Source organism: Oncorhynchus gorbuscha, linkage group LG01 (assembly GCF_021184085.1).
Source record: "Oncorhynchus gorbuscha isolate QuinsamMale2020 ecotype Even-year linkage group LG01, OgorEven_v1.0, whole genome shotgun sequence".
In the NCBI taxonomy this organism is placed as follows: domain Eukaryota; kingdom Metazoa; phylum Chordata; class Actinopteri; order Salmoniformes; family Salmonidae; genus Oncorhynchus; species Oncorhynchus gorbuscha.
This window is the reverse complement of record NC_060173.1, coordinates 26,148,104-26,160,464: the sequence shown is the minus strand read 5'-3', so window position 1 is coordinate 26,160,464 and position 12,361 is coordinate 26,148,104. Positions and strand designations below refer to the sequence as shown.

Here is a 12,361-nt window from a genome sequence, read left to right as displayed (position 1 = left end):
AACAGTGTTAGTTTCATCAGCTGTTGTACAGTATGATGCAAAACACAGGAAAAATAACAATTTGGACTTCACTGGCCCTTTAATACAGTTTAAATGTTTTCAAATTAGATGCGCTGTAAGGAAAGCTACTCCCGAAAATGAACACTCGGAATAGTGGTATTATGTCTCATCTCACAAACAATGTAAAGTATGTATAGATAGGTGTAATTTTGCGTTTTGTTGCCAACCTATTTTGCTACCTGACAACTTTACGGGTTTCACTTTTTAATTACCGTTCATATATTTATTTTTTCCTCGACTTTTTCACTCCGGACGCTTTATCTGGACACGATTCGTCAGGACCTCCAACAGCCGAAGCTAAGTAGTAACATTAACATGATGCCTTCTAATTGCAGCCGCTGTGCTCGCCTTACGGCGAGGATAGCTGTACTGCAAGCCCAGCTTCAGACGCAATCGTTAGGCAAGGGTAATTTCAGTGTAGGAAAGGATGAAACAGCGTCTGTGCCACCAGTAAGTACAGATAGTAGTATAAATCCCCTGGCACAGTCCCCGCAGCCGGACAACTTTCTCACGGTTTCTGGAAGGAAATGCTGTAGGAACGCTCAACCGGTGTCGCTCATTCAGCAGACAGAAACTTTCAACCGGTTCTCCCCATTAAGCAGCGGGTCGGTGTCAGAGGCCGAGTCTTCTCTGGTCTCTACTCCTCCCGTTACGGGGTCTGAGACGCCGAAGCTTCCCACCATTAGCTCTGACAAATTGAAAACTCTAGTCATTGGCGACTCCATTAACCGCAGTATTAGACTTAAAGCGAATCATCCAGCGATCATACACTGTTTACCCGGGGGCAGGGCTACCGACGTTAAGGCTAATCTGAAGATGGTGCTGGCTAAAGCTAAAACTGGCGAGTGTAGAGAGTATAGAGATATTGTTATCCACGTCGGCACCAACGATGTTAGGATGAAACAGTCAGAGATCACCAAGCGCAACATAGCTTCTGCGTGCATATCAGCTAGAAAGATGTGTCGGCATCGAGTAATTGTCTCTGGCCCCCTCCCAGTTAGGGGAGTGATGAGCTCTACAGCAGAGTCTCACAACTCAATCGCTGGTTGAAAACTGTTTTCTGCCCTCCCAAAAGATAGAATTTGTAGATAATTGGCCCTCTTTCTGGGACTCGCCCACAAACAGGACCAAGCCTGACCTGCTGAGGAGTGACGGACTCCATCCTAGCTGGAGGGGTGCTCTCATCTTATCTGCCAACATAGACAGGGCTCTAACTCCTCTAGCTCCACAATGAAATAGGGTGCAGGCCAGGCAGCAGGCTATTAGCCAGCCTGCCAGCATAGTGGAGTCTGCCACTAGCATAGTTAGTGTAGTCAGCTTAGCTATCACCATTGAGACCGTGTCTGTGCCTCGACCTGGGTTGGGCAAAACTAAACATGGCGGTGTTCGCCTTAGCAATCTCACTAGGATAAAGACCACCTCCATTCCTGTCATTACTGAAAGAGATCATGATACCTCACATCTCAAAATAGGGCTACTTAATGTTAGATCCCTTACTTCAAAGGCAATTATAGTCAATGAACTAATCACTGATCATAATCTTGATGTGATTGGCCTGACTGAAACATGGCTTAAGCCTGATGAATTTACTGTGTTAAATGAGGCCTCACCTCCTGGCTACACTAGTGACCATATCCCCGTGCATCCCGCAAAGGCGGAGGTGTTGCTAACATTTACGATAGCAAATTTCAATTTACAAAAAAAAAAAAAAATGACGTTTTCGTCTTTTGAGCTTCTAGTCATGAAATCTATGCAGCCTACTCAATCACTTTTTATAGCTACTGTTTACAGGCCTCCTGGGCCATATACAGCGTTTCTCACTGAGTTCCCTGAATTCCTATCAGACCTTGTAGTCATTGCAGATAATATTCTAATCTTTGGTGACTTTAATATTCACATGGAAAAGTCCACAGACCCACTCCAAAAGGCTTTTGGAGCCATCATCGACTCAGTGGGTTTTGTCCAACATGTCTCTGGACCCACTCACTCTCACAGTCATACGCTGGACCTAGTTTTGTCCCATGGAATAAATGTTGTGGATCTTAATGTTTTCCTCATAATCCTGGACTATCAGACCACCATTTTATTACGTTTGCAATTGCAACAAATAATCTGCTCAGACCCCAACCAAGGAACATCAAAAGTCGTGCTATAAATTCACAGACAACACAAAGATTCCTTGATGCCCTTCCAGACTCCCTCTGCCTACCCAAGGACGCCAGAGGACAAAAATCCGTTAACCACCTAACTGAGGATCTCAATTTAACCTTGCGCAATACCCTAGATGCAGTTGCACCCCTAAAAACTAAAAAAATGTCTCATAAGAAACTAGCTCCATGGTACACAGAAAATACCCGAGCTCTGAAGCAAGCTTCCAGAAAATTGGAACGGAAATGGCGCCACACCAAACTGGAAGTCTTCCGACTAGCTTGGAAGGATGGTACCGTGCAGTACCGAAGAGCCCTTACTGCTGCTCGATCGTCCTATTTTTCTAACTTAATTGAGGAAAATAAGAACAATCCGAAATTCCTTTTTGATACTGTGGCAAAGCTAACTAAAAAGCAGCATTCCCCAAGAGAGGATGACTTGCACTTTAGCAGTGATAAATTCATGAACTTCTTTGAGGAAAAGATTATGATTATTAGAAAGCAAATTACGGACTCCTCTTTAAACCTGCGTATTCCTCCAAACCTCAGTTGTCCTGAGTCTGCACAACTCTGCCAGGACCTAGGATCAAGAGAGACGCTCAAGTGTTTTAGTACTATATCTCTTGACACAATGATGAAAATAATCATGGCCTCTAAACCTTCAAGCTGTATACTGGACCCTATTCCAACTAAACTACTGAAAGAGCTGCTTCCTGTGCTTGGCCCTCCTATGTTGAACATAATAAACGGCTCTCTATCCACTGGATGTGTACCAAACTCACTAAAAGTGGCAGTAATAAAGCCTCTCTTGAAAAAGCCAAACCTTGACCCAGAAAATATAAAAAACTATCGGCCTATATCGAATCTTCCATTCCTCTCAAAGATTTTAGAGAAGGCTGTTGCGCAGCAACTCACTGCCTTCCTGAAGACAAACAATGTATACGAAATGCTTCAGTCTGGTTTTAGACCCCATCATAGCACTGAGACGGCACTTGTGAAGGTGGTAAATGACATTTTGATGGCATCGGACCGAGGCTCTGCATCTGTCCTCGTGCTCCTAGACCTTAGTGCTGCTTTTGATACCATCGATCACCACATTCTTTTGGAGAGATTGGAAACCCAAATTGGTCTACACGGACATGTTCTGGCCTGGTTTAGGTCTTATCTGTCGGAAAGATATCAGTTTGTCTCTGTGAATGGTTTGTCCTCTGACAAATCAACTGTACATTTCGGTGTTCCTCAAGGTTCTGTTTTAGGACCACTATTGTTTTCACTATATATTTTACCTCTTGGGGATGTTATTCGAAAACATAATGTAAACTTTCACTGCTATGCGGATGACACACAGCTGTACATTTCAATGAAACATGGTGAAGCACCAAAATTGCCCTCGCTAGAAGCATGTGTTTCAGACATAAGGAAGTGGATGGCTGCAAACTTTCTACTATTAAACTCGGACAAAACAGAGATGCTTGTTCTAGGTCCCAAGAAACAAAGAGATCTTCTGTTGAATCTGACAATTAATCTTAATGGTTGTACAGTCGTCTCAAATAAAACTGTGAAGGACCTCGGCGTTACTCTGGACCCTGATCTCTCTTTTGAAGAACATATCAAGAGGATAGCTTTTTCGAGGACAGCTTTTTTCCATCTACGTAACATTGCAAAAATCAGAAACTTTCTGTCCAAAAATGATGCAGAAAAATTAATCCATGCTTTTGTCACTTCTAGGTTAGACTACTGCAATGCTCTATTTTCCGGCTACCCGGATAAAGCACTAAATAAACTTCAGTTAGTGCTAAATACGGCTGCTAGAATCCTGACTAGAACCAAAAAATTTGATCATATTACTCCAGTGCTAGCCTCTCTACACTGGCTTCCTGTCAAAGCAAGGGCTGATTTCAAGGTTTTACTGCTAACCTACAAAGCATTACATGGGCTTGCTCCTACCTACCTCTCTGATTTGGTCCTGCCGTACATACCTATACGTACGCTACGGTCACAAGACGCAGGCCTCCTAATTGTCCCTAGAATTTCTAAGCAAACAGCTGGAGGCAGGGCTTTCTCCTATAGAGCTCCATTTTTATGGAACGGTCTGCCTACCCATGTCAGAGACGCAAACTCGGTCTCAACCTTTAAGTCTTTACTGAAGACTCATCTCTTCAGTGGGTCATATGATTGAGTGTAGTCTGGCCCAGGAGTGGGAAGGTGAACGGAAAGGCTCTGGAGCAACGAACCGCCCTTGCTGTCTCTGCCTGGCCGGTTCCCCTTTTTCCACTGGGATTCTCTGCCTCTAACCCTGTTACGGGGCTGAGTCACTGGCTTGCTGGGGCTCTCTCGTGCCGTCCCTGGGGGGTGCGTCACCTGGGTGGGTTGATTCACTGTTGTGGTCGGCCTGTCTGGGTTTCCCCCCTTGGGTTGTACCCTGCGTGTCGGAGATCTTTGTGGGCTATACTCGGCCTTGTCTCAGGATGGTAAGTTGGTGGTTGAAGATTTCCCTCTAGTGGTGTGGGGGCTGTGCTTTGGCAAAGTGGGTGGGGTTATATCCTTCCTGTTTGGCCCTGTCCGGGGTGTCCTCGGATGGGGCCACAGTGTCTCCTGACCCCTCCTGTCTCAGCCTCCAGTATTTATGCTGCAGTAGTTTATGTGTCGGGGGCTAGGGTCAGTTTGTTTATCTGGAGTACTTCTCCTGTCCTATTCGGTGTCCTGTGTAAATCTAAGTGTGCGTTCTCTAATTCTCTCCTTCTCTCCTTCTTTCTCTCTCTCGGAGGACCTGAGCCCTAGAACCATGCCCCAGGACTACCTGACATGATGACTCCTTGCTGTCCCCAGTCCACCTGGCCATGCTGCTGCTCCAGTTTCAACTGGCCTGGGCCCTAGGACCATGTCCCAGGACTACCTGACATGAGGACTCCTTGCTGTCCCCAGTCCACCTGGCCATGCTCCTGCTCCAGTTTCAACTGTTCTGCCTTACTATTATTCAACCATGCTGGACCTGAGCCCTAGGACCGTGCCCCAGGACTACCTGACATGATGGCTCCTTGCTGTCCCCAGTCCACCTGACTGTGCTGCTGCTCCAGTTTCAACTGTTCTGCCTTATTATTATTTGACCATGCTGGTCATTTATGAACATTTGAACATCTTGGTCATTTTCTGTTATAATCTCTACCCGGCACAGCCAGAAGAGGACTGGCCACCCCACATAGCCCGGTTCCTCTCTAGGTTTCTTCCTAGGTTTTGGCCTTTCTAGGGAGTTTTTCCTAGCCACCGTGCTTTTACACCTGCATTGTTTGCTGTTTGGGGTTTTAGGCTGGGTTTCTGTACAGCACTTTGAGATATCAGCTGATGTACGAAGGGCTATATAAATAAATTTGATTTGATTTGATTTGATCTAGAGGTAAGCGTATTGATTTTTAATCCGGGGGTGTCCTGCTATTGACATAATTATTGAATTATGCAGGAGAACATGACAACAACAGTAATTAGTGAGGCAATCTAGACAGCACAGGTGAGTGCAGGTAGGGTAGAAAGAGGAAGTGTTTGATGGCTGTTTCCCCCCTTTGTGTTAATATATGCCATTTAGCAGACGCTTTTATCCAAAGCGACTTACAGTCATGTGTGCATACATTCTACGTATGGGTGGTCCCGGGAATCGAACCCACTACCCTGGCATTACAAGCACCATGCTCTACCAACTGAGCTACAGAGGACCATGTTAATGTATTCATATATGCAAATATGTTTTTAATGCAAATGAGGCACATAATTTTCTTAGTTTTAACACAAAATATCAAAAATAAATACCTGATGCAATACATTTTTTAGATGTGCATTCTAAGAAAGAGAGACAGAGAGCAGAGATGAAACACACACACACACACACGTCTGAGGATTCAGATGAATCAGATCGGTCTCCCTACTCTCCCTTTAGATGTTGCTGATGTAACCCAGCTGGGTGGTTTGTAAAGTCTTACTGCAGCTGTAGGACCTAACCATCGGAGCGTTGGTGGCCACTTGAAAGCCACAGTAGGAGGCAGACTGTGAATAGTTGTTTCTCATGTCATGGTCATTTCATTCATTATCAGTGCTAATGTGTGTGTGTGTTTGTGTGTGTTCCTCTTTAGGTGAGGTGGGCGGAACAGCAGGTGTCTAGGCGGAGGAAAAAGAGGGATGTCTACACCGAACCATCCGACCCCAAATTCCCCCAGCAGTGGTACCTGGTGAGCAAGGTAGTTGTAACGCTGGTATAAATCATTTTGGAGAGAGGCACAGGAATACACAATAGAGTTTTTTAATACACACAAAACAAACACGTATACAAAAACACTGGGCTGTACCCAAAAGAGCGAAGCTAAACCTCTTTGAACGCCATGGGACAATACCCGTAATACACAATATATATAGCATGCAGCATAAAAGCTGCACCAATTTATAGGTACTCACACCACCAACGGACATGGTGTCAGGTTTTGGCCAGGGTTGTTCCGGTTTTTGGTCACTAGATGCCCCCATTGTGCCTTTTGACCTTTTGTTTTCCCTTGATCCCCATTATTATTTGCACCTGTGCCTCGTTTCCCCTGATTGTATTTAAACCCTTTGTTTTCCTCAGTTCTTTGCTCTGTGTTTGCATGTTAGCACCCAGCCCTAGTACTCTGTGAACTCTTGTTGATCCCGATGGACTCTCTTGTGGAATTTTGTTTTTTGTTCTTGTTTGTTTGTTTTTGAGTATCTTTTGAGGCTTTTTGTGCTTTACCTTCCACCTTGTGGATTTACCTTTTTTGTCTTGGAGGATTACCTTTGTTCTTGTGGAATTCCTTTTGAGGTTGTGAAGTTACATGTTTTGCTGAAGAACTTCACTTTTTATTTCATTAAATACACCGTCTCAAGTACTGCTGTGTCTGCCTCATCTTCTGGGTTCTGCCGACTATTCGTGGCTCAGTTGGTTAAGTGACTGTTTCTCACTCCGGAGACCCGGGTTCGTAATCGGGTCCTGACAGAAACACAGAGCCAAAAATGAACCCAGAGGCAGCCAGTTCCCAGGACCTTGTTGCCATGCTGTCCCACAACCAGGAGACTGTCCAACGCCACAAAGCCGCCCTGGTTCAGCAAGAAGCCTTAATGGCTAGACATTCTCATCTTCTGTCGGAGATGCTGACTTCCATAAAGCAGATATCTGATCGACTTACCCCGGCAACAGTTCCCGTCCCAGTACCTCAGATTCACGTACCCATGGCAGTTAACCCTCTGGCTGAACCTCGTCTTCCACCTCCCCAACGGTTCTCAGGTGATCCAAGTGCTTGTAAAGGGTTTCTCACCCAATGTTCTCTCTCCTTCAAGCTGCAACCCTCGTCGTTCCCCACCGACCGGTCTAAGATTGCATATATCATCACCCTGCTGTCGGAAAAAGCCCTGGCCTGGGCTACTGCTGTGTGGCATGCCCATAGTTCCTGCTGTGCCAGCTACTCTGCCTTTGCTGAGGAATTCAAACGAGTGTTTCAAGGCCCAAACAGTGGTCCTGACTCAGCCAAACAGCTCCTGACTCTCCACCAAGGTCGGCGCAGCGTGACGGACTATGCCATCCAGTTCCGCACGGTGGCAGCAGCGAGTGGCTGGAACAACGAGGCGCTCACGGTGTGCTTTCTGAAAGGCCTTTCTGACACTATCCAAGATGAACTGGCCACTCGGGAACCACCGGACAATCTCGAGTCCCTGATCAAGTTGGCCTCACGCATTGACCAGCGTCTGAGAGAGAGAGAGAACTCAACCGTAGACCTCTAGCCCCTATCAGTCCCAGCTCCGAGTCCCCACCTTTATCGTCGCTGGCTCCACCGGAACCCATGCAGATTGGACACATCTCCCAGGCTGAGAGAGACCGGGCCATTTCCGTTCCACGTGTCCCGGGCTCCAGGGAAACGCTCTGTCCCGTACAGACCGGGGGGGAACTGTAACGGGAAACATAACCTCCTCCCATCCGTCTAACTCCCGTCTGCTCATTCCAGTCACCCTTTCCTGGGACAACCACAAGCTTCACCTTCAAGCCTTGGTAGACTCTGGAGCCGCAGGTAACTTCATGGATGGTGTCTGGGCGAAGGAGAATGGCGTTCCCTCTGAACCTCTAAGTGACCCCATGAGGGTTACTACATTGGATGGAAGCCCTTTGGGATCTGGACTTGTCACTCATGTCACTACCTCCTTGCGACTTTCAGTTTCACAACACCAGGAATTGATGAACTTTCATTTGATCTCCTGTTCCGAGTTCCCTCTCGTCCTTGGATACCCCTGGCTTCACAGCCATAACCCTCACATCGACTGGTCTGTGGGCACTATCAAGCAGTGGAGTCCTACGTGCCAAGCTACTTGTATTTTCCCGAATTCCCCCGAGTTCTACTCCCGAGTCTTTAGAATCCATCGACCTGACCCGAGTTCCCGAGTGTTACCATGACCTCAAACTGGTATTTAGCAAACAGAGGGCCACCATGCTACCACCCCATAGACCTTATGATTGCCCCATCGAACTGTTTCCGGGCACTTGCCCCCCCCCAGGGGTCGGATCTTTTCCCTATCTCCACCCGAACGAGCTGCTATGGATACCTACATCAAGGACGCTCTGGAAGCAGGCCTCATGCGTCCATCCACCTCCCCGGCGGGAGCAGGGTTTTTCTTTGTGGCCAAGAAAGACGGTGGATTACGTCCTTGCATCGACTACCGGGGACTCAATGCCATAACCGTCCGTAACCGTTACCCGCTACCCCTTATGGCCACAGCCTTCGAGCTGCTCCAGGAAGCAGTTGTTTTCACTAAGCTTGACCTGCGGAACGCATACCATCTTGTGGGGATCAGACCTGGTGACGAGTGGAAGACCGCTTTCAACACGCCTACTGGTCACTATGAATACTTGGCGATGCCCTTTGGCCTGACCAACGCTTCTGCGGTGTTCCAAGCGCTCATAAACGATGTGCTTAGGGATATGCTTAACATTTTTGTGTTCGTTTACTTGGATGACATCCTCATCTTTTCGAGCTCTCTTCAAGAACACACAAAGCATGTCAGACAAGTACTCAAACGCCTCCTAGACAGCCATCTGTACGTTAAGCCGGAAAAATGTGAATTCCATTCATCCCGAGTACAATTCCTGGGATTTGTAGTGGAACCCGATCGAGTCCAAATGGACCCCAGGAAGGTAGGGGCGGTAGCGGATTGGCCCACCCCCAAATCCGTTAAGGAAGTTCAGCGTTTCCTGGGCTTCACTAACTTTTACCGCAAGTTCATCAAGAACTTCAGCTTGGTGGCAGCCCCTCTCTCAGCTTTAACCAAGGGTGGCAATGCAAGGTTTTTGTGGGGAAGAGAAGCTGAGACGGCCTTCCAAGGATTTAGGCAGCGCGTCCTCTCTGCTCCCATCCTGATACTACCGACTACGGATGAAACGTTTGTGGTGGAGGTAGACGCCTCAGAGGTTGGTGTTGGAGCTGTCCTGTCTCAGAGGGGTGAAGACAAGAAGCTTCATCCGTGCGCTTTCTTCTCACACCGGCTTACCCCGGCTGTGGGGGATCGTGAACTCCTAGCGGTTAAGATGGCATTGAAGGAATGGAGACACTGGCTCGAGAGGGCTTCTCACCCGTTTCAAGTGCTTACGGACCACAAAAATCTGGAGTATATCCAGCAGGCGAAGCGGTTGAACTCTAGACAAGCTAGATGGTCTCTTTTCTTCAATCGATTCCAGTTTATTCTCACCTATCGACCCGGGTCGTAGAATCTCAAACCGGATGCCCTGTCCCGAGTCTACGCTCCTGCCATTCGAGATGACACGGACATGCCTGTCCTTCCTGCTGCTAAGATCGTGGCTCCGATCTCATGGCAAGTTGAGGATACCGTGAGACGAGCTCAAGCTATTGAACCGGACCCGAAAGGAGGTCCTGCCAATCGGTTGTTTGTCCCCAAGGCAGTGAGGACTCAGGTCCTTCTGTGGGGGCACTCCTCTCGCCTCACCTGTCACCCGGGCGTAGGTCGCACCTTGGAGTTCATCCAGCGTAAGTTCTGGTGGCCTACCATAAGAGAAGAAGTTGCCACTTTCGTCAATGCCTGCCCCGTGTGCTGCCAGGGCAAATCTTCTCACCTCCGCCCGCAAGGACTCCTTCACCCTTTACCTGTTCCCCACAGACCCTGGTCCCATATCTCGTTGGACTTTATTACTGGCCTTCCTCCATCCCATGGCAATACTACTATCCTAGTCATAATCGACAGGTTTTCAAAGGCGGCCAGGTTCGTTCCTCTGACTAAGTTACCTTCTGCCAAGGAAACGGCTGAGTTGGTAATTAATCATGTGTTCTGAGTCTTCGGCATTCCTCAAGATATGGTTTCTGACAGAGGTCCCCAGCTCGCCTCTAGGTTTTGGAAGGCCTTCTGCCAACTCATGGGGGCTTCTGCCAGTCTATCTTCAGGGTACCATCCGGAGTCCAACGGCCAAACAGAGAGGATGAATCAAGAGCTGGAAACCACCCTCCGATGTATGACTCGTAACAACCCGTCCACATGGTCGTCCTTCATTGTTTGGGCCGAATACGCGCCCAACACCTTGCGCTCCTCCTCCACTGGTATGTCCCCGCACGAGTGTCAGTTTGGCTATGCCCCTCCATTGTTCCCGGACCAGGAGGCAGAAGTGCTTTCAGCCTTGAAGTTCGTCAGACGCTGTCGGCTTATGTGGAGGAAGACCCGTCTTAATCTTATGCGTTCCTCACAGAGGTACCAACAACAAGCCAACAGAAGTCGCCGTCCCGGGCCTACCCTGCGCCCCGGCCAGAGAGTCTGGCTCTCCACTAGAGACTTACCACTACGGGTGGAGTCTCGCAAGCTGTCCCAAAAATACATCGGTCCCTTTAAGGTTGCCAGGAGAGTTAACCCAGTTTCTTATTGTCTACACTTACCCAGATCCCTTAAGATTAATCCCACGTTTCACATTTCCTTATTAAAACCTGTTGTTTTTTCTCCCCTTGTCCCGGCAGACAGACCTCCCCCTCCGCCTCATGTCATTGGAGGCCAGCCGGCTTATACCGTCCATCGGATACTGGATTCCCGCTGGGTGCAGCGGTCCTGGCAGTATCTGGTGGACTGGGAAGGCTACGGTCCCGAGGAGCGCTCCTGGGTTCCTGCCAAAGACATACTGGACCCTGACCTCATTCGTCAGTTCAGGGCCCTCCACCCTGAGAGAGCTGGTAGGAACGTCAGGAGCCGTTCCTAGGGGGGGGGATTCTGTCAGGTTTTGGCCAGGGTTGTTCCGGTTTTTGGTCACTAGATGCCCCCATTGTGCCTTTTGACCTTTTGTTTTCCCTTGATCCCCATTATTATTTGCACCTGTGCCTCGTTTCCCCTAATTGTATTTAAACCCTTTGTTTTCCTCAGTTCTTTGCTCTGTGTTTGTATGTTAGCACCCAGCCCTAGTACTCTGTGAACTCTTGTTGATCCCGGTGGACTCTCTTGTGGAGTTCTGTTTTTTTGTTCTTGTTTATTTGTTTTTGAGTATCTTTTGAGGCTTTTTGTGCTATACCTTCCACCTTGTGGATTTACCTTTTTGTCTTGGAGGATTACCTTTGTTCTTGTGGAATTCCTTTTGAAGAACTTCACTTTTTACTTCATTAAATACACCGTCTCAAGTACTGCTGTGTCTGCCTCATCTTCTGGGTTCTGCCGACTATTCGTGGCTCAGTTGGTTAAGTGACTGTTTCTCACTCCGGAGACCTGGGTTCGTAACCAGGTCCTGACACATGGGAACAATAACCAACAAAGACAGAGGGAACGGAGGGCACATATATAACATACTAATCGGGGGAAATGGGAACCAGGTGTGTTTAATCAGACAAGACAGTCTGGGGTTGATGATAATGAATCCCTTTCAGTGAAGCCTAAAAGGCTGGTGATATAGACCTCTGGAACTGGTGGACAGAATGAGCATCAGTACCGTGACAGTAGTAGTCAGATCCCCCAGAACACTGTAGCCTCTACTTTACTAAAGCCAGGAGTTTTCCCTTATGCTGAACACATTGTACTATTTGAATCTTATCACCCCTTTGACATGCCAGTATTTAAAATGTTTAAGACCACAACATAGATACCTGTTGATATAGGGATTCTGCCTTTAAAGTGCACTGCCACTTCACTGCTGT

At 47.7% G+C, this 12,361-nt stretch overlaps 1 protein-coding gene across 4 annotated transcripts in view; it reads left to right on the top strand.

Moving 5' to 3' along the window:
* Positions 1–12,361, top strand: part of LOC124035603 (furin-like) — a 239,223-nt gene that overhangs the window by 143,329 nt on the left and 83,533 nt on the right. For 2 of the 4 annotated variants that reach the window (XM_046349150.1, XM_046349133.1), the window contains exon 4: positions 6,329–6,424. In XM_046349150.1, the coding sequence (XP_046205106.1) occupies positions 6,329–6,424 (96 nt within the window). Of the gene's footprint in view, positions 1–6,328; positions 6,434–12,361 lie in introns of all 4 variants that reach the window. The other 2 variants (XM_046349143.1, XM_046349123.1) reach the window with 1 other exon arrangement.